Source organism: Tupaia chinensis, unplaced genomic scaffold (genome assembly GCF_000334495.1).
Source record: "Tupaia chinensis unplaced genomic scaffold, TupChi_1.0 Scaffold141165_1, whole genome shotgun sequence".
NCBI classification, from domain to species: Eukaryota; Metazoa; Chordata; class Mammalia; order Scandentia; family Tupaiidae; genus Tupaia; species Tupaia belangeri.
Genome location: NW_006201028.1, coordinates 1,975,716 through 1,995,470, shown reverse-complemented (window position 1 = coordinate 1,995,470; position 19,755 = coordinate 1,975,716). Strand labels below are relative to the sequence as shown.

At 36.7% G+C, this 19,755-nt stretch overlaps 1 protein-coding gene across 3 annotated transcripts in view; it reads left to right on the top strand.

The window, feature by feature from the left end:
* Positions 1 to 19,755, top strand: part of SBF2 (SET binding factor 2) — a gene marked incomplete at its 5' end in the record, with an annotated part of 353,908 nt that overhangs the window by 98,118 nt on the left and 236,035 nt on the right. For all 3 annotated transcript variants that reach the window (XM_014581887.1, XM_014581886.1, XM_014581888.2), the window contains 3 exon segments: positions 12,632 to 12,754; positions 14,699 to 14,809; positions 16,061 to 16,166. In XM_014581887.1, coding sequence (XP_014437373.1) covers positions 12,632 to 12,754; positions 14,699 to 14,809; positions 16,061 to 16,166 — 340 coding nt within the window.

The window sequence follows — 19,755 nt, the reverse complement described above, 5'->3', positions numbered from 1 at the left end:
CCATGTGGGAGTCCAGCGCCCTTAACCACCACACCACCCACCTACCCCAATACATAGTACTTTTTAAACTTGTATTTATATATTTTTATATTTCCATGTCAATATATGCGATTATTTTAAAATTATTTTTTATGGTCATTATGCTAAACAGAATCTCAACTTTTTTCTTGTTTTTATATAACAGGAAAAAACACTGGGATGAAAGAGGAATGGGTCTCCTATTTATTGAACCTTTAATATATGCAAGAGACATTGCCACCTGACCACCCTTAATTCTCTTCTTTCATCTCCTATCTGTAATGTTTCTTCATTAGTTTTCCTAATCTCAGTAAATGATATTACCATCCATCCAGGTGTTCGAACAAACGTTATCCCTTATCCTCCCTTTCTTCCATCCTTCACATTTTAGCCATCAGCAAATCCTGTCATCTCTACTTTCAGAATAAATTCTCATTCATTTAATTCTATCTGTCTTCGTAAAACTCTACCATATATATGGTGCCTGAACTACCAAATAGACTTCTGAACAGCTTTCCTATTCCTACTTTTGCCTTCTCACAAGCCCTTCTCCACTGAGCACTGAAGTAATCTTTTGAACATAGAATTGAGCTCACTGTCCATGTTTACAGTCCTTCAACAGATTCCCATGGCATTTAGAATGACAATCTGAACTCCTCACACTGAGCTCAAGGCCGTAGATAATCTTTCGCTCCTTTTTTCTTTTCTTTTTTTTTTTTTTTTCGGAGAGGTTGTTTTTTGTTGTTGTTGTTGTTGTTGTGGGGCGCGTGTGCTCTCCAGACAGATAGAGGCAGAGAGACAGAAAGCGAGAAATCACCCCCCCTGGGGGGGGGGTGCACCGCAATCCCTTCTCCTCCATTCTCCTCTTGGGATCTTGGGCATGCACGCAAATGCACCGAGCGTGAGTTTAAGCCGCCAGGTCCAAGACTCAAACCGGTTGACTACATTGGAGTCCAGCAACATAGCCATTACGCTAACTGCCGGTCCCTATTTTTTAAAATAATTCCTTTATTTATTATTTTTATTTGGCCAGGGAGGGACTGAGTGAGAGAGAAAGAAAGAGAGAGAAAATGAGAAAGCAAGCCGCCAGGTCCAGGACTCGTACCACGGTCGAGTCCAGCACCCTCAACCACCACGCCACCTGCAGGTCCCGAGGGGAGGTATTTTTAAGCAAACCCCAGGTATCATATTATTTCACATGTAAATATGTTAGTCTCTGGTAAGAATTTTTTTAAAGCATCACTTTTGTATTGTTTAACAAAATTAATTTTAATTTTGAATAATTCATTAATATACTATGTAATATTTTATCTCTATTCTTTAAATTAAAAAAAAGTTTCAAACTTGTCTTGGTTTATCCAACTCAGGATTCAAACAAGGTCCACACATTATACTTGATTTATATTTCTTAAATTTCTTTATTAACAGCCCCTTTTTGAGGAGTAGTAGTGAACACGGTCGTTTGGGCTATGGACTGTCCTACATTTTGAATTTGGCTGATTAGTTACCATTCTTCTTATTTTTATTTTGTAATTGTTTTTGCTATAGAACACTTGTGCTTACCGGAGAGAAAGAAGGAGAGAGAAATGAGAAAGCATTCCCAGGGTAATAGCCACTGTGCAATCCCTTCTTTTTTAAAAAAGAATTATTTATTTTATTTTATTTATTATTATTATTTTTTAATTTGCTGTAGGGCTCATGAATTCACCAGAGAGAGACAGAGAGAGAAAGAAAGAGAGAGAGAGAGGAAGGAAAGTGAGAAAGCAAGCCACTAGGTCTGGAACTCAAACTGCATTTTGCCACATGGGAGTCCAGTGTGTTAACTACCATGCCACCTGCTAACCCTCATACTCAATCCCTTCTCCAACACTCTCTTCTCGGGTTTTTTGGAAACACTTCCACATGCACCTGCCACATTTCTCAAGCTGCTGAGTCCAGGACTCGAAACCACAGTTGGACATATGGGATCCAGCCACGTTAGGCACCACGCCACGAGCTGCCCCCCCCATTGCATTATTTAACTTGTACCTTCATTCCTCATAGTTGCCATAAAGTGATAAGGAGATCTAGAGGCTTGGTTAGCTGTAATATAATTTTTAAAGCAAGACTACTTCAAAGTTTGTGTTTTACTTCCTGCTGTATCACATCCAAAGGAGCTTAATTTCTGGTTGTTCCACTTTTAGTGATGCTAAAATTGACTAGTGGGTTTGGAGTAATGCCAGCCTTTTACTTAATGGTTTTAGCATTGATCAATGATCATTTTTAGGTACATTATTTCATTAAGAATAATAAAAAGGTCATTTGTAATTCTATCATTCCTTCTGTATCTATTTATGGAAATTTGTCTATGAAATAGAGCTTTTCTTGTCACCTAATTTGGTAGTAAAGACAATACATTTGATTATTTCCTCTTATTGTTTAACTTTTAGAGTAGTAAGTTGCCCTAGTAATCATTAGTTAGTGACCAGTTTAAAGTAGTATCATTATGAACTCAGGAAGTTTTGTGTATTTGATGAGTTTCAATCATCTGCAGATTTTATTTGCTTTGAATACTGTTAGTCTTTGAGAGTTTTTTTTTCACCTTTTGACACAATGAGGTGATCATACATTTTCTGATCTCAGATATGGAATGTTATTTCTCTAAAGAGTCCTGGTTTCCTGTCTTATGAAATAGTATTTAATAAATTTTGATGGTATAACCAAATTATTAACACAAAAAGGTGCATTTTATAATGTCTGTCAAGTAGAGTCCATGTTCAGGTTTTGGTTTTCTTTTCTGTCTTCCTGTTAATGGTCTAAAGCAGTGATTCTCCAAGTGCTGCTCCTGAAACAGTCTCATTATTACCAGGGCACTTGTTCAAAACATAAATTCTTGGACTTTTATTTCAGACCTACTGAATCAGAAACTGCAGTGGAACCCAGAACTCTTTTTCTGCAAATCTTCTAATGATTTTGATATACACTAAATTTTTGAAAACCTCTGGTCAAGAATAGAGTCCTAACTTGTCTGTCTGGTGAGAGTGGGGCCCAGGCACACTGACATATTTTCTTATGGTAGCTTGTGTGCCCTGACTTTTAGTACCTTGCCAATGTTCTGATCTTTTCAGATTTCGTCTTTGTGAAATATAAGAACTAGTGAAATGGATATGAATTAGGATAATATCTTTATGAGATAAGCATTGTATTTAACTAGCCTTCTAAGGGTAGTGAATATGTGAACATACACATACTCGGCTCACACATTTTGTGTCCTGGAATAGTTTGACAATCTTTCCTCATCTCTGTTCCATGGGACACTAGATCCTCTAGATGTTCTGTAATAAGGAGGCCCAATAAGTTTGAGAAATACTGTATACTGTACCTCCTTTGCTTGGAGTTGCACAAATATTACTTGCATATCAAAATCAGAAATCATGCATTAGTAAAAATGTTTTAACTTCGTTTACCTATTGTTTCTGAAATTCTTTGGTTACAATACTCCGAATAAGTAATGTCTATTAACTTCTAGGAGAAAATATTTTGAAAAATGTTGCCTTATGAATGTGTTTAAAAAAAATGTAGCAACTTATGGACTATTGCCACTATGTAGGAAACTTTCTGGTTAAATGTATACTAGCCCTATAGTCAAATTTGTCCTGCCTTGTGAATACTCTAAAGTGCAGGAGGTATGCTACAAGTATCGAGAGAGAATATCTGCAGGACATTTTCTTTGCTAGAGGTAAACTAGGTTTTGAATTGAAGACTGGCTTGATTTATCTAAAGAGTTTTTTTAATCTAAAATGTGAATTTCTATGTATTCATTATTTTCCAGACAAACCAGAATTTGTCATGTGGACAGGTCTACATGATTAAAAGATTATTTGGCAAGAAATGAGAAGGATTTTCAGAAAAATTTTAGATATTACAAGATTTTGCAACCACTTAGACTCCCTTATTACCAATACTGGAATGTTTTTAAGTACTTAAATTGCTAAATTGCTTTACTGAGGCAATGCTATGTATATAATAGTACAGTATAAGCAATTGCATTTCAGAAAGGATATTTAGAACTGAAACTTTTTATTTTTTGAGAGAGACTTTTTGCTGTAATGTGAATGCACTCACCAGAGAGACAGAGACAGAAAGTGAGAAATCACCCCCTCAGGGAGATGGCCACGCAGCAGTCCTTTCTCCTCGATTCTTTTCTTGAGATTTTGGGCACGCATGTACAGGCACCAGCATGAGTTTAAAGCCACTGGGTCCAGTACTCAAACTGCAGTAGGTCATTTGAGAGTCTAGGATTCCAAATACTACGCCACCTGTTGACCCCCGAACCTTTTTTTTAATTCACAGAATTTCTTTTATCCTCCTTTTAAAAGTAGTTGTTTAAGGAAATGTGGTAGGAAGATTTTTAATGTGACATGGCATTGTTGAAAATTAATGTGGCATAGAGAAGATACTGAATGCGACAACTATTTTCAGAGAAGAAGGGTAAAGACTTCGCAGCTGCTTTGATGTGGAAAGCTTCAGAATGCAACAAAGATGAGACTGATGTGTTCAACCTGAACAACAGGATAAACTTCCAAAAGCTTGCTCCTAACTACTGTATGAAGTCCTTGCATAAAATTAGTATTCTAGGTACTGTGTGGTGGCATAGAGGCAAAACAAAGCCCTGTGAGGTTGACCTACATGGCAAGGTTCTGGGTTCACTTCCAGAGACATCCCTGAGTTTGTCAGGCACATGTGTACTCATGAACTGGGACTGTCTCAAGCTGGGATTGGCTCATAAGGTCAGGAACCTCTTTAGGGTGTTTTCTCTCCTCTTTCTGTATCTCTCTTGCTCATGGAAGAAATAAAGGGGCCTTTAAAAAAAAAAAAAGAAAGAAAAAGAAAAAGGAAGACCTTAGGAAGACCTTCTTAAAAAAAAATCAAGTCTAGTAAACTTTTAGTGTTTTTGTCTAGAGGGCAAAGCACTTTTGGGACAGATTAACATGGTGGGTACTAATTTATCCTGATTATTGAAGCACAGGGACTATGATCTATACAGAAGATGGGAATCCCACCAGTAGGTGTAGTCTGAAGTAGTAATTGGTAGACAAAGATTTCTACAAATGGGCAATTGCCTCTTGTGTTTATGATATGTATAAGAGATAAGGTGACTTTGCAAGTCAGTGAGATAATTCAGTTAACAGTGTTTAAGGTAAATTTGTATCCTTAATGGGATTTACTAAAAATATAGTATTAGGTTAGAAGAAGGCTTAGTGATTGTTTAGCTCTGTAGCGGAGTGGTTAAGCCCTCTGCATGGTGAGGTAGATCTCACATGACTGACCACGGTGTGAATCCCAGCCCTGATAGCTTGAAAAACATCCCAGGTATGTGCGCATGAAATGCCCCAAATCCTGATGAGATGGAGAAATGTAGGAAAAAGTGCTGTGGTGTGACCATGCCCCAGTTGGGGGGCACTTATTCTGTCTCTCTCTTGCTGTGGTCTGTGCACACAACCTTTGGCAATTAAAAAAATAAAAAATACTGTTCAGCTGGATAATTCTTTTTGTTTAAGTTTATTTATTTCTTCCCCAAGTGAGCAAAAGAGAGAAAGCACATATTCCCAACAGGGTACTGATGTTATGATTCATCGCCCCCCCACCCCCCGCCCCTCCCGGCTTTATTCAGCCCCAGATTAAGGGCACATGTATGCCCAGCACATTTGGAAGTCTCTGGACTTGAATCTAGAGTCTTCCCATGTGAGTTAACCTCATAGAATATCATGTTTTTACTGCTGTGCCATACTCTAGCCTCCAACCAGATAATTATTGAAAATTTCTATATTATAAAATATTGAATATCAAAACATTGTTTTAACATCTCTAATTATTTTTGTTTCTCATACCTTTTTCAAAAAGAATTATTTATTTCATTTTATTTATTAATATCATTTTTTAATTTGACGAGAAAGAGAGAGAGAAAGGGAAAGTGAGAAAGGAAGACACCAGGTTCGAGACTCAGACCACGGTGGGCCGTGTGGAATCCATCACCTTAGCCCCCATATCTTTTTTTTTTTTTTTTTTTTGAGCACAATGATTTTTTTTTTTTGAGAGAGAGAGGTTTTTGCTACAGGGCATGTGCATCTGCCAGAAAGCCAGAGAGAGACACAGAGACAGAAAGTGAGAAATCACCCCTCAGAGGGGATTGCCCCGCCGCAATCTCTTCTCCTCTATTCTCCTCTCGGGATCTTGGGCACGCAGGCACACGCGCCCGGCGTGAGTTTAAGCCACCGGATCCGGGACTCGAACCGCGGTCAACTACGTGGGAGTCCAGCGACATAGCCATTACGCTAACTGCTGGTTCCCTCTTTATTGTTTTTTTTTTTTTGAGAGAGAGAGGTTTTTGCTACAGGGCATGTGCATCTGCCAGAAAGCCAGAGAGAGACACAGAGCCAGAAAGTGAGAAATCACCCCTCAGAGGGGATTGCCCCGCCGCAATCTCTTCTCCTCTATTCTCCTCTCGGGATCTTGGGCACGCAGGCACACGCGCCCGGCGTGAGTTTAAGCCACCGGATCCGGGACTCGAACCGCGGTCAACTACGTGGGAGTCCAGCGACATAGCCATTACGCCAATTACTGATTCCCTCATATCTTTTTAATATATGAAACTCTGTTATTGTAAAACACACACCAAATAAACCAGTGTCATTATGTAATTATTACATGAACAATAGTCTAACAGCTTTATGGAAGAGGTAGTATTCTTACATATTATTTCTAGAATGATTTAATTAAAAATACCACATTGCCATTTCCTGGAACAAATCTCTCTTGTTTTAAAAAACTATTTTTGGGTTTATTTATTGTTTTTTTTTTTTTTTTTTTTTTTTTGGGGCTTTTCCATGGAGGACGCGTGCGCTCGCCAGACAGACAGAGAGAGACATAGAGACAGAAAGCAAGAAATCACCCCCCAGGGGGGATGGTCACGCCGCAATCCCCTCTCCTCCATTCTCCTCTCGGGATCTTGGGCACGCAGGCACACGCGCCCGGCGTGAGTTTTAAGCCACCGGGTCCGGGACACGAACCGCGGTCAACTACGTGGGAGTCCAGCGACATAGCCATTACGCTAACTGCTGGTTCCCTATTTATTGTTTTTTTTATTTTTTGTGTCATAGTACATTTTGCTTTGAAAACAGGATTTTTTTCCCCTAAACTTGGGACATTGTATTCTTGTAGGAGAGGTACTGGAATTAAGAATAACAACATTTGGGCCAGCCTATGGCCTGGTGGTTAAGGCAGCTGGATCCCACATGGCCAATAGCACAGTTCAAGTTTTGGACCCTGTAGCTTGAGAAACACACCAGACATTTGTGCACATGTGCCCCAAATCCTGAAAGGAGGGAAAAATGGAGAAGGGATTGTGGTGTGACCAAGCCCTGCACCCCTCTGCCCGTCTTTCTCCAGTAAACACATGTATCCTCTGGCAAAATTTTAAAAGAAAAAAAAATTTTTAAGAATAACAGTGTTTTAAGATTTATGGGACTTTTACAAAGCAACATCTATAATAAAAAGTGATATAATTAAAAATAAAATTACTTTTACTCAATACTAATTTGTATTTATTGAACCTTTGTTTTTGTTAATAACTTTCTCTTAGTGAGGGTTTAATTAAAGAACAGCTTTAAGAAATGACCAATTCATTCTATTTTATGTTTTGGTCAAAGTAGATTAATGGTCATTTATTTGAAATGGTTATCTACTTAAGCTGACTTCTAATGGTACTCTAGGGCATTTATCACAATCTCATAAAAATGTGGATCACTGTATTTCTTCCAGGAATTTCAGTCATTCTTTTGTCATTTTGAATTTGTTAGTAATCCATGAAGAGTATGATTCATTAAGTGTGGAAATTGTTGGTAAATTTATATTCATCACATTTTTATTATTTGTAAGGATCTCAGAAACCAACCAACCTGATTTTAGTTTTTGCTTTGTAACAAGTGAAGATCTTTCAAGAGCATATGGACCTTATCATACATATAAAAAATAAACAGATAGTTTCCTTGGATATGTGCATTCCATAGCTGTCAAATATTTGGTTATATTGCACTGTACTAGAAACTATAAATGAGCTCTAAAGAAATATAGTATATAAATCTTGGCCTCTACTCACTTACTTTAATAAAATACTCAGAAAACCATTCCAAGAAAACTCATGCCTGCATGTATAAGCAAGTCTTTAAGAAGTTTATGGAAAATGCATATCATGAAAAAAACTGTACATGGATTAAAAATTTTTTGCACCAAAATAAATTCATACTTTAGTTTTATTTCCACTAACTTTGTAAAGTAACTGAATATGCAGATATTAAGTATTGTATGTGCCTAGCCCTTATTTTTGGAACTACAATAGTGCATCACCATTTAGCAAAATACAGGCACCCTGGCCCACATGGAATGTATCCTACTGGGGGAAAGAGACAAACTAAAAAACAAGATAAGTAAAATGGGTAGTATATTGGATAGTGACAAAGTGCCATGGAGAAAAATAAAGACGAGAAAGGGGATAGGGAGTGTTAGGGCAGTGCACTTTCAAGTAGGGTAATAAACAAAGGCTTATTAGAGAAGAAAATGCTTTCATGAAGACTAAAAGGAGACGAGAGTTGGACTTACTCTTAAGACATCTATGGAAAGAGTATTGGAGACAAAGGGCAAAATGCATAGACCCATAGAGGTAGCTTGCCTAACTTATTTCAACAGCAGCAAGGAAGCAAAGTAGGGCTAAAGAAGAAAGAAGATGAGGGAGGCTGTTATAATAATCCACATGAGAGATGATGGTGGTATAATGGTGTTACATTAGCAGTAGAGGTGGTGAAAAATCAGGATTTGCTGACTGTTGGATACAGGCTATGAAAGAGAGATGGTTCAGGACTTTGCTTTCCAAGTGGAAGGATAGGATTGCCATTAACTGAGATAAGGGGGTATTATGGGGAGAGTTGGGTGTAGGTGGGAAGATGAAGCTATGGTTGGGTACGATTCAGATGTTTGCTGGTCATCCAAGTAGAGCTGTCGAGCAGGCAGCTGGATATGGTATTTTGAGGAAAGGTTTGCAAAAGAAATAAGTAAGTGTGAAATATTGGTGAACTGCACTGGAAAATAAAAGAAGAAAAAAATCAGTGAAGTGAAAACCTAAGGGAGAAAGATAAATATAAAACTAGACCTTCATTTACTGTAAAGGAAAGAGAAGGAAATTCTAGTTAAGGAAAATGAACTAGAATCCTAGACTTTCATCTGATAATCAATCTGGATGCTTTATAACCCTCTCCTTTTTTGTTTTCTTTAAAACTTTAAAAGTATAGAATACCATGTAACAGTAGGTGTACAGGAAATACTTGTTGGCTTAAAAATGAGAGTAATATTTTCCCAAATTTGTTTACCAGTCATTGAAACTTAGTTTTTTTTATTGTGATGAAAAATACCTAAGGTTTACCTTTTCTATTTTTAATTTAGATTTTGTTTTTGATATCGGGTACATGTGCTTGCCAGAGAGAGAGAGGAAAATTGAGAAATCACCCCACCAGGGGTAATGGCCATGCCATAATCCTTTCTCCTCCCTTGTCCTCTTGGGATTTCAGGCACACATGCACATATTCCCAGCATCTTTTCCCAATGCTAGGTGTAGGACTTGAATCATGTAGTTGGCCGTGTGGGTTCCAGCACTTTAATCACCATGCCATCTGATAGCCCTAATGTTTATCATTTTAACCATTTTAAGTATATGAGGGGACTTCAAAAAGTTCATAAAAGAGTAATTAAAATAGGAATTTTTTTTAGCTTTTTAAAAATTATTTTATTTACTTATTTATTATTATTTTCACATGAATTTGTCAGAGAAAGACAGAGAGGAAGAGTGAGAAAGCAAGCCACCATCTCCGGGACTCAAACTGCGGTCAACCATGTGGGAATTCCAACACCTTAAACACCACGCCATCTGCTGGTCCCAAAATGGGATTTTTCCACTAACTTTGTAAAGTAACTGAATATGCAGATATTAAGTATTGTATGTGCCTAGCCCTTATTTTTGGAACTACAATAGTGCATCACCATTTAGCAAAATACAGGCACCCTGGCCCACATGGAATGTATCCTACTGGGGGAAAGAGACAAACTAAAAAACAAGATAAGTAAAATGGGTAGTATATTGGATAGTGACAAAGTGCCATGGAGAAAAATAAAGACGAGAAAGGGGATAGGGAGTGTTAGGGCAGTGCACTTTCAAGTAGGGTAATAAACAAAGGCTTATTAGAGAAGAAAATGCTTTCATGAAGACTAAAAGGAGACGAGAGTTGGACTTACTCTTAAGACATCTATGGAAAGAGTATTGGAGACAAAGGGCAAAATGCATAGACCCATAGAGGTAGCTTGCCTAACTTATTTCAACAGCAGCAAGGAAGCAAAGTAGGGCTAAAGAAGAAAGAAGATGAGGGAGGCTGTTATAATAATCCACATGAGAGATGATGGTGGTATAATGGTGTTACATTAGCAGTAGAGGTGGTGAAAAATCAGGATTTGCTGACTGTTGGATACAGGCTATGAAAGAGAGATGGTTCAGGACTTTGCTTTCCAAGTGGAAGGATAGGATTGCCATTAACTGAGATAAGGGGGTATTATGGGGAGAGTTGGGTGTAGGTGGGAAGATGAAGCTATGGTTGGGTACGATTCAGATGTTTGCTGGTCATCCAAGTAGAGCTGTCGAGCAGGCAGCTGGATATGGTATTTTGAGGAAAGGTTTGCAAAAGAAATAAGTAAGTGTGAAATATTGGTGAACTGCACTGGAAAATAAAAGAAGAAAAAAATCAGTGAAGTGAAAACCTAAGGGAGAAAGATAAATATAAAACTAGACCTTCATTTACTGTAAAGGAAAGAGAAGGAAATTCTAGTTAAGGAAAATGAACTAGAATCCTAGACTTTCATCTGATAATCAATCTGGATGCTTTATAACCCTCTCCTTTTTTGTTTTCTTTAAAACTTTAAAAGTATAGAATACCATGTAACAGTAGGTGTACAGGAAATACTTGTTGGCTTAAAAATGAGAGTAATATTTTCCCAAATTTGTTTACCAGTCATTGAAACTTAGTTTTTTTTATTGTGATGAAAAATACCTAAGGTTTACCTTTTCTATTTTTAATTTAGATTTTGTTTTTGATATCGGGTACATGTGCTTGCCAGAGAGAGAGAGGAAAATTGAGAAATCACCCCACCAGGGGTAATGGCCATGCCATAATCCTTTCTCCTCCCTTGTCCTCTTGGGATTTCAGGCACACATGCACATATTCCCAGCATCTTTTCCCAATGCTAGGTGTAGGACTTGAATCATGTAGTTGGCCGTGTGGGTTCCAGCACTTTAATCACCATGCCATCTGATAGCCCTAATGTTTATCATTTTAACCATTTTAAGTATATGAGGGGACTTCAAAAAGTTCATAAAAGAGTAATTAAAATAGGAATTTTTTTTAGCTTTTTAAAAATTATTTTATTTACTTATTTATTATTATTTTCACATGAATTTGTCAGAGAAAGACAGAGAGGAAGAGTGAGAAAGCAAGCCACCATCTCCGGGACTCAAACTGCGGTCAACCATGTGGGAATTCCAACACCTTAAACACCACGCCATCTGCTGGTCCCAAAATGGGATTTTTTTTGTGCAAAAGAATTTCAAAATTTGTATCTTTATTTTGCAGTAGGTATTTTTAAAAAATCCCTCATATAGTTCAATGACTTAAGTACATTCTGAAATTTAGTCTTGTGTATAAAAATGTTATCTCTTGGGCTAGCCTAAGCCCTTTAGTACAGGGAGCCAGATCCCACATGGCTGACTGCAAATTGAATCTGGCATCAGCATCTTGAAGAACATTCTAGACATATGTGGATGCATGCTCAGAATCCTGATGGGATGGAGAAATAGAGGAAGGGGGTTGTGGCCTGACCACACTCTCCTGGGGGGTGCTTTCTCTCCCTGACTTCCTCTTTCTCTCTCTCTCTCAGACTGCATGTACCCACGGGCTGTTCAAAACACAATGTTCTCTTGTCTTAACATACCAGCATTATTGCTTATGAGCAAGAGCAGTTTAGTGCTGATTGTGCTTTACTTCCAAGAGAACTGCCCATTCTGCAAGCCTTAGACTCCTAGTGTAAAAGACTGTGACAAGCAGAAACACAGAAATGAAAATCAGTGTCTTCTGTCTAAGACAGATTTTTTTTTCTTCTTTAGAAAACTGACTTTCCATTTATGTGAAATTTCCATTAATTGTTTGAATCAGTACTAAAAGAATTTTAACGTGAGTTACTGACCATTGTACCTCACTCAGAAAGGAAATATTCAAATAAAGTTGTGTGGTCCATGTCTGGAACTTAAGGAGTGTATTTAAAAATGAAATAAGTATTTTCTGCTTCATAATTTCTTTGCCATTTTACCCTTTAGATTGTTCTCAAAGTTAGTTCTTTATTTTTAGTTTGGTTTTAATAAATTATGTTTTGTATTTAATTTGAATTTTTTGTAAGTTACATTGAAGGTGTGTAGTATATCTATCTCTTGAGAATTAAGAGCCTAGGAAATTCTGTGTGCTGAATATATTGTCTCTTTTTCTAGGGAACAAAGAAGGAGGAGATTGAAGGTGAAGAGGAAGTGACTGGTTTAATTCAGCCTGCGGAAGTGTTTGCTCCTAAAAGCCTTGTGTTGGTATCAAGATTAGATTATCCAGAAATTTTTAGGGTAAAGAACTCAAAATTATTACTATTACTTTGTATTCTTGTATAAATGAAAATATCATTATATTGATTTAGGAATGCACCAATAAAATACAATTAGTACAGACAGAAGAAATACTTTCATATTAGAAAAAAATAATATTTGAGTAAATTAATGTGACTATTTAAACTTCTACGGTATTTGTTTAAAAATAGTCCCATGGAGCCAGCAGGTGGTATAGGGATTAAGGCTCTGGACTCCTACATGACTGACCATTGTTCATGTCCCAGACCTGGTGGCTCAAACTGGGCATGTGTGCATGTGTGCCCCAAATCCTAGGAGGATGGAGAAGGGATCGCAGCAAGGCCATTCCCCCGGGGAGTGATTTCTCACTATCTCTTAATTAAAAAATGTATATATACCAGGACCAGCAGTTGGCATAATGGCTATGTTGCTGGACTCCCATGTAGTTGACCACGGTTCGAGTCTCGGACCTGGTGGCTTAAACTCAAGCCAGGTGCGTGTGCGTGTGTGCCCAAGATCCCGAGAGGAGAATGGAGGAGAAGGGATTGCTCTCTGTTTCTCTCTCTCTCTCTCTCTCTCTATATATATATATATATATACACACACACACACGTATATACATATTTGAATATATATATATACACACACATATTACAAATATGTATATATATGTGTGTGTGAGCCAACATTAATCAAGTCCAAAATTTATAAACCCAAAGAAATAACTTTATTATTTGTAGCAAATTTAAATTGGACTACTGATTTAACTTTGTGTCTGTTTTTCCACCATATGAGGACTCAGGTTTAAGGAAACAGAATGGGTGTTTAAGGTTTCAGAAAATTCTGACTATATTCTTGGCAACATTGCTTTAAAATATTGTTTAAGAATTTTTATATACGCTCATTTTTCATATGTAAAAAGAAATTTTAACTTATAAATATCTGCATTAATATGTAATTTCTGGAAAACGTTTTAAGAAGTGAGATTTTCTATATATGTGTGTGTGTTTCTGCTAGAAAATTAACTTAGTATCAAGATTTCAACGACAATGGGTAACTCCTGATAAAAACTAATTTTTAGTCACAAATTTTAGCGTACTAAAAGATTCATAAAAATTGCATTTTATCTTCTATTTTACCACCTTTCTTCTTCTAATTTCCAATTGTTAAGAATCTTATCATCTTGTTTTTGCTTTATAATTTATTATAATTCAAATAAGTTAAATTTTTCTGTAGAATAAATGTTCTATATTTAAAAGAACCATAAAACAAGATAAAATTTTTCTTTATTCCTTTTTTTAACGTTGCCAGAGTATTGTACAGTGCAGGAGGGAGAGAAACTGCTAGAAAGTGCCCCCATGGGGCATAGTCACATGGTAACTACTCCGTCTTTCCCTCCTTTTGGGACTTTGGGCACACACACACACAGATACACTCAACAGGTTTTTCAAGCTGCCAGGTTCATGGCTCAAACCACACAGTTAGCCACCTTAACCACTACACCACTGGCCCAAAACAAGATAATTTTTTTTTTTAGTTAATTCCTTTTTTTTAATTAATTAATTTTTTATATACATTCAATGACATTGTTTATTTTAAAGATTTTTATGTTGATTTTTGGAGTTTTTCCAAGTAAGTTGAGACAAAACCAGTTTTAGCTCTGCAGATTTGTTGGAATAGGTATCTGAGCACAAACACCTGTTCTGCAAATTACAGTTTTCTGCTTTCAATAAACTCATCTCAATCTCATTTGGAGGTCCTGGTTCTAGAGGATAATTTAATAAACTTAATAGTATTTGCTGCTTAAAATATATTCCATGCTCACTATAGAATCTACTTTACTTAGGTTCAAAGAGAAATTTTCCTTGGAGCAGATATCATAACAATTTATTCTCAGTGCTTACTTTTTCCATGAAATAACTACTTGCATCCTTCTCTTTGTAGGCTTGCCTAGGCTTGATCTATACTGTGTATGTGGACAGTCTGAATGTCTCCTTGGAAAGTCTCATTGCAAACCTTTGTGCCTGCCTCGTCCCGGCAGCTGGAGGGTCTCAGGTAAATGGAATCAAAAGAGATATAGAAAGGTCCCTACCCCCTCCTCCAGCTAATTTAATTATGAAGAAAGAGAAAGAATTCTTTAAACATTTTTGTTTTAAAGAGAATCCTTTTTTAGTTAAGCATTGTCCCTATGGTCACTTTCTAGATACCCAATATTCCATTCTTTCCTCAGGTCACAGGGTTAATTTTAACACAGGTTTCACCTTTCACATAGCATAATTAGCCTAGTTTATGGAACTTTAACTCTACTTCACATTTTCTTGAAAAGAAAAAGTTAAAAAACAACACTTTTTCAAGTTGTACCTTTAAATGTACCCTGCTTTTTACTTATTTCTTTGTGTATTTATACCTTGTTTTTGTGAACTGAAATTAAAAAAATGTTAGCATGATAAAAATTAGGAGATGACATTAAGAAAATTCTCAACACAGTTACTTCTGCATTGATTTTTTTTTTATTCTGGATATCTTGAGATTTTCATATTAATCTCCTAATGGATGTCTTGAAATTTTTATATTTAAATATAAAAAAAAGAACCTTGACTGTTATGATTTGGTATTTCTTGGGCAACCATACTTTAGAAAGAATAGATTCTTTTCCTTAAGTCCTAAAATCGGTAGTTAATTATTTATTTTACTTACTCTTACATAATACTGGGGAAGAGGACAGCCCTCTAAAAATGATATTGTTTGTCTTTAGCTTGATGAAGATGTTACTTAGAGTAAAATGAGCATCCTTTTTCCTTGCCGTTTTTCTTTTTAACTGTATCCTGTCTTTCTCAGTATTTATTGTCTTACGTTAATTTATACTGAATTTATGTCCAACTTTTATTTTTTCTTCCTGCTCACTCCCTTTTCATTCTTCTACCTCTGCTCTAAGCGCAGAATATTAAGTAAGTGTTTGGTAATAGTTAGACCAAATCTTTTAAGAAGCAGATTTGTTTGTGGGCCTTTACTAATGTTGTTTTTAGCATTTGATTATTTTTGAGTCAGTTATGATTGTCAGTGATTTTTGTGTTTCACCTCTACTTTGAACTTTCTGCTACTGAATTTTTCTACACCATTTTCAATTGCACAGGAAACAACTAAAATGTGTTGTGCTATCCACTCTTGCCTTTTTATCTATTAATTGGTTCTTAAAATCACTCTAAAATTGAACTTCAAAGAGATTTTTATTTTAGGAAACTTTCTGAAGTCATTAATGTGTGTGCATGCATGTGTGCATGTGCACGTGTTTCTCCCATTCTGCAGAAGCTGTTTTCCTTGGGTGCAGGAGACAGACAGCTGATCCAAACTCCTTTACATGACAGTCTTCCTGTCACAGGCACGAGCGTGGCTCTCCTTTTCCAGCAGTTGGGTATGTCTTTTCTGCTATTTTCAGTGTCCTCTCATAGTGGCCTATGAAGAAAAGATGTATCTTGAGTTAACATCACCTAATATGAATCAAGAAAATATAAAACAAACCACTAAATATCCGATATAAAAGATACATACTTTTGTGGGTCCTCCTCATACCTAATGTTCATTCTTTTTTTTTTTTTTAAAAAAAAGTTAATCCTGGCCCCTTTAATTCATGGGCCAATTAGACTTTAGAAAGTGGTCATATTTTCTCTGTGCCAAATGATAAAGAAATGGTTTATTTTGCCTGTCCTTAGACGAACTGCTTTAGTAGGAACCTTATCAGATAGAACTAATAACAGCCCGAGCCTTCTCATCCCATTATCTGTTTAAGGACTTTATCTCCAATTTTCTAGCAATGGATAGGATGAAGAATTGGGGAGAGGACACTAGGAAGTGCCCTTTGTACATTGAACAGCTTGTATATCGTGAAAGGATGTATCAGACCAAGGCTTCTGGAAATTCCCATTTGTTTTTACCTCTGACTTGTCCTTTATAAGGCCTGCCCTCTTTTTTTTTTTCTTCCATCTCATACTGAATTTTGTTCTTCGCTCCAGCTCTGTTTCTTACAACTTCTCCTTTGTTCCACCTACACTCCCAGCTGATTGGATGGTGCCCTCTTATTAGGCCCCATATCTTAAAGGTCTCACTACCTCCCAAAATCATTATATAGGGAATCAAGTTTCCAGAACACAAACCTCTGGGGGACTATCCATTATCCAAACCACAGTTCTGTATGATCCAGCCATTTTATTCCTAGACTTTTACCCAAGGAATCTATTAAGACATACCCATATATTTATATGTAATATAATATATAATGGATACCCATATTTTATATTAGACCATATGAGTGTACTATCCCATATGAATGTTCATAGCCATTTTTTTTAATAATAGTAAAAAACTGGAAGCAAACTCAGTGTCCACCAGTGGTCATGGATAATCAAAAGTGGAAATGAATGGAAAAGACTGGCATATTAATATGGTAAATACTGCTAAGTGATACAAAGGAATGAATTAATGATACATGTAACAGAGATTAACCTAAAACTAATTATTCTGAATGAAAATTGCCAGACAAAAAAAAATGTTGTTTGATATACATTGAACTATGAAGTTCTCAAAAATGAAGTCTAACCTATGGTAATAGGAACAGGTGACTGGTTGCCTTGTGGGTAGGAAGGACAAATCCCAAAGGACATAAAATTTTTGGATGATGTTTGTGTTCATAATCTTGAGTGATTACAGGTATACATGTATGTCAAAATGTATCAAAGCCTAAGAAAAATTGAGAGCATATGTTCACATAAAAACTCATATACATGGATATCAATAGCAGCATTTTTCACAATAGAGAAAAAATGGAAACACCGCAAATGTCTATGAACTGATGAATGGATAAACCAGTTGAGATTTAGATAATTGTGGTTTATTCACATAATGGAAAATTATTCAACCATCAAGAGGATAGGCTTATTGTTTGAAAATATACTAGTGAAAGAAGTTAAACACAAAAGGCTACACATTAGGTTATTCTTCTGTGAAATGTCCACAATAGGCAGATTTCTAGAGACAGGAAGTGGATTGGTGGTTCCCAGGTGCTGGAGAAAGGAGGTGAGGGAAGTGAGAACTAGTGAGTGTGCGGTATCTTTTAGGGGATGAAATTCTTCTGGAGTTAGGTAATAATGATGGTTGCACATCTTTGTGACTATAACAAAACCACTGAATTACACACTTCAAAATGGTGAACTTTATTATATGTGAATTACTTCTTAGTAAAGAAAAACCTGTTAGGATCTTATCAAAGAAGTTTGGGTGCCATATTGAAGAGGCTTATAGCTGATCTAAGATGGTAGAATTCAAACTTCAAAGATCATAGTAACTGTAGTTAGTTGAAACCCAGCAAATATTAAAAAGGAATAGTCTCCTATTATAGAATTTGACAGGGAACAAATTTGTTGTCTTAAAAACTTATCAATGAAAGAAAACAGGAGGTTGGATGGCATAGCAGAAAAACACAAAGCTCTGCAAGGTTGACCTACATGTGAAGAATTTGTGTTAGTATCTGGTGAATACCTGAGTATGTTGGGCACAAATGTGCCTGTGCTCCAGAGCCAGCTGCACCTGGGGGTGGATCATGATATTAAGACCCTGTTAGGAGGGGACCAGCAAGTGACATGATGGTTGGGGTGCTGGACATTCTTATGGCCAACTGCTATTCAAGTTCCAAACCTGGTGGCTGGCTTTCTCACTTTCCCTCTCTTTCTCTCTGGTAAATTAAGATAATAATAATAATAATAATAATAATAATAATAAATAAGATGAAGTAATTCTTTTTCTTTAATAAAGGACCCTGTTAGAATTCTATCTCTGTCTCTCTCAGAAGAAATAAATAAACCTAAAGAAAGGAATAATACAGGAAAAGAATTTTAGTAACCCAATAGTAGATGAGAAGAATTCCTTTTTTAAAAAAATTCTAATTAATAAATAGCAAAGAAATAATATAAATACAGCATCATTTCATAGCTCTCCATTAATGAAGATTCCACACCAATAGCTATTATTACACAAAGAAAAACAAGCAAATATTATGTGTCTAACCTTGCCAAACACTACTTACAAGTTTTGCCAAAGGGATCAAACCTGACTCTGATGACAGAAATGGCAGAAGACAGAGAACAGATTGAACTGTACCAAGAGAATATAATTATCAAAATCTGGCTATTGGAAACTCAGTCAGATGTTTCAGATCCCTTAAAAAGTAAATTGCAGGGAAAGGAAAGGTATGGATGAAGACCCTCTGGATTAAAAGAGGTTTTAAAGACACAAATTTTTTTCAATAAAATGAGACTGAACTGTGGTGTTTAAAGGTGCACTTTGGGGTAATAAGACCGCCCATAGAAAAATATGAGGAGAGTGGTTAATAAAAAAGTCATAGTGGTTACTTCTGGCTATAGGAAAGGAATATGACTGGGGACACATGAAAGAGACTTTTAAAGTTGCTGGTAGAGTTCCCTTAAAAAAAATTTATTTTTTTAAGGTTTTTGCTATAGGGCTCATGTTCTCACCAGAGAGAGACAGTGAGTGAAAGGGAAAGTGAGAAATCACCCCTTGGGGAGCTGACCACACTACAATTCCTTCTCTTCTGTTCTCCTCTTATGATTTTACGCATGCAACACACACTCCCGGCATGATGTTCAAACCACCAGGTCTGGGACTTGAACCTGAGTTGACCATGTGGGAGTCCCAGTACCTTAGCTACCACACCACCTGCTGACCCAAAGTTCCCTTTTTTAAAAATTATTTATTTATATTCAGTTGCCAGGAAAAACATGTGTTCACTGGAGGGAGACAGGGAAAGCATCTTCTCAATGGGGTATGGTCACTCCACACTCCTGTTTTCCTCCATTTCTCCATCCCATCAAGGGTTTGGGGCAAGCATGCATGCTTGTGAGCCGGGCGTGTTCTTTCAAGCCTCTGGGGCTAGGATTTGAACAGCTGCCAACCTATGGTCTCTGGCTCCCAGTGCACTACACTTAATCACT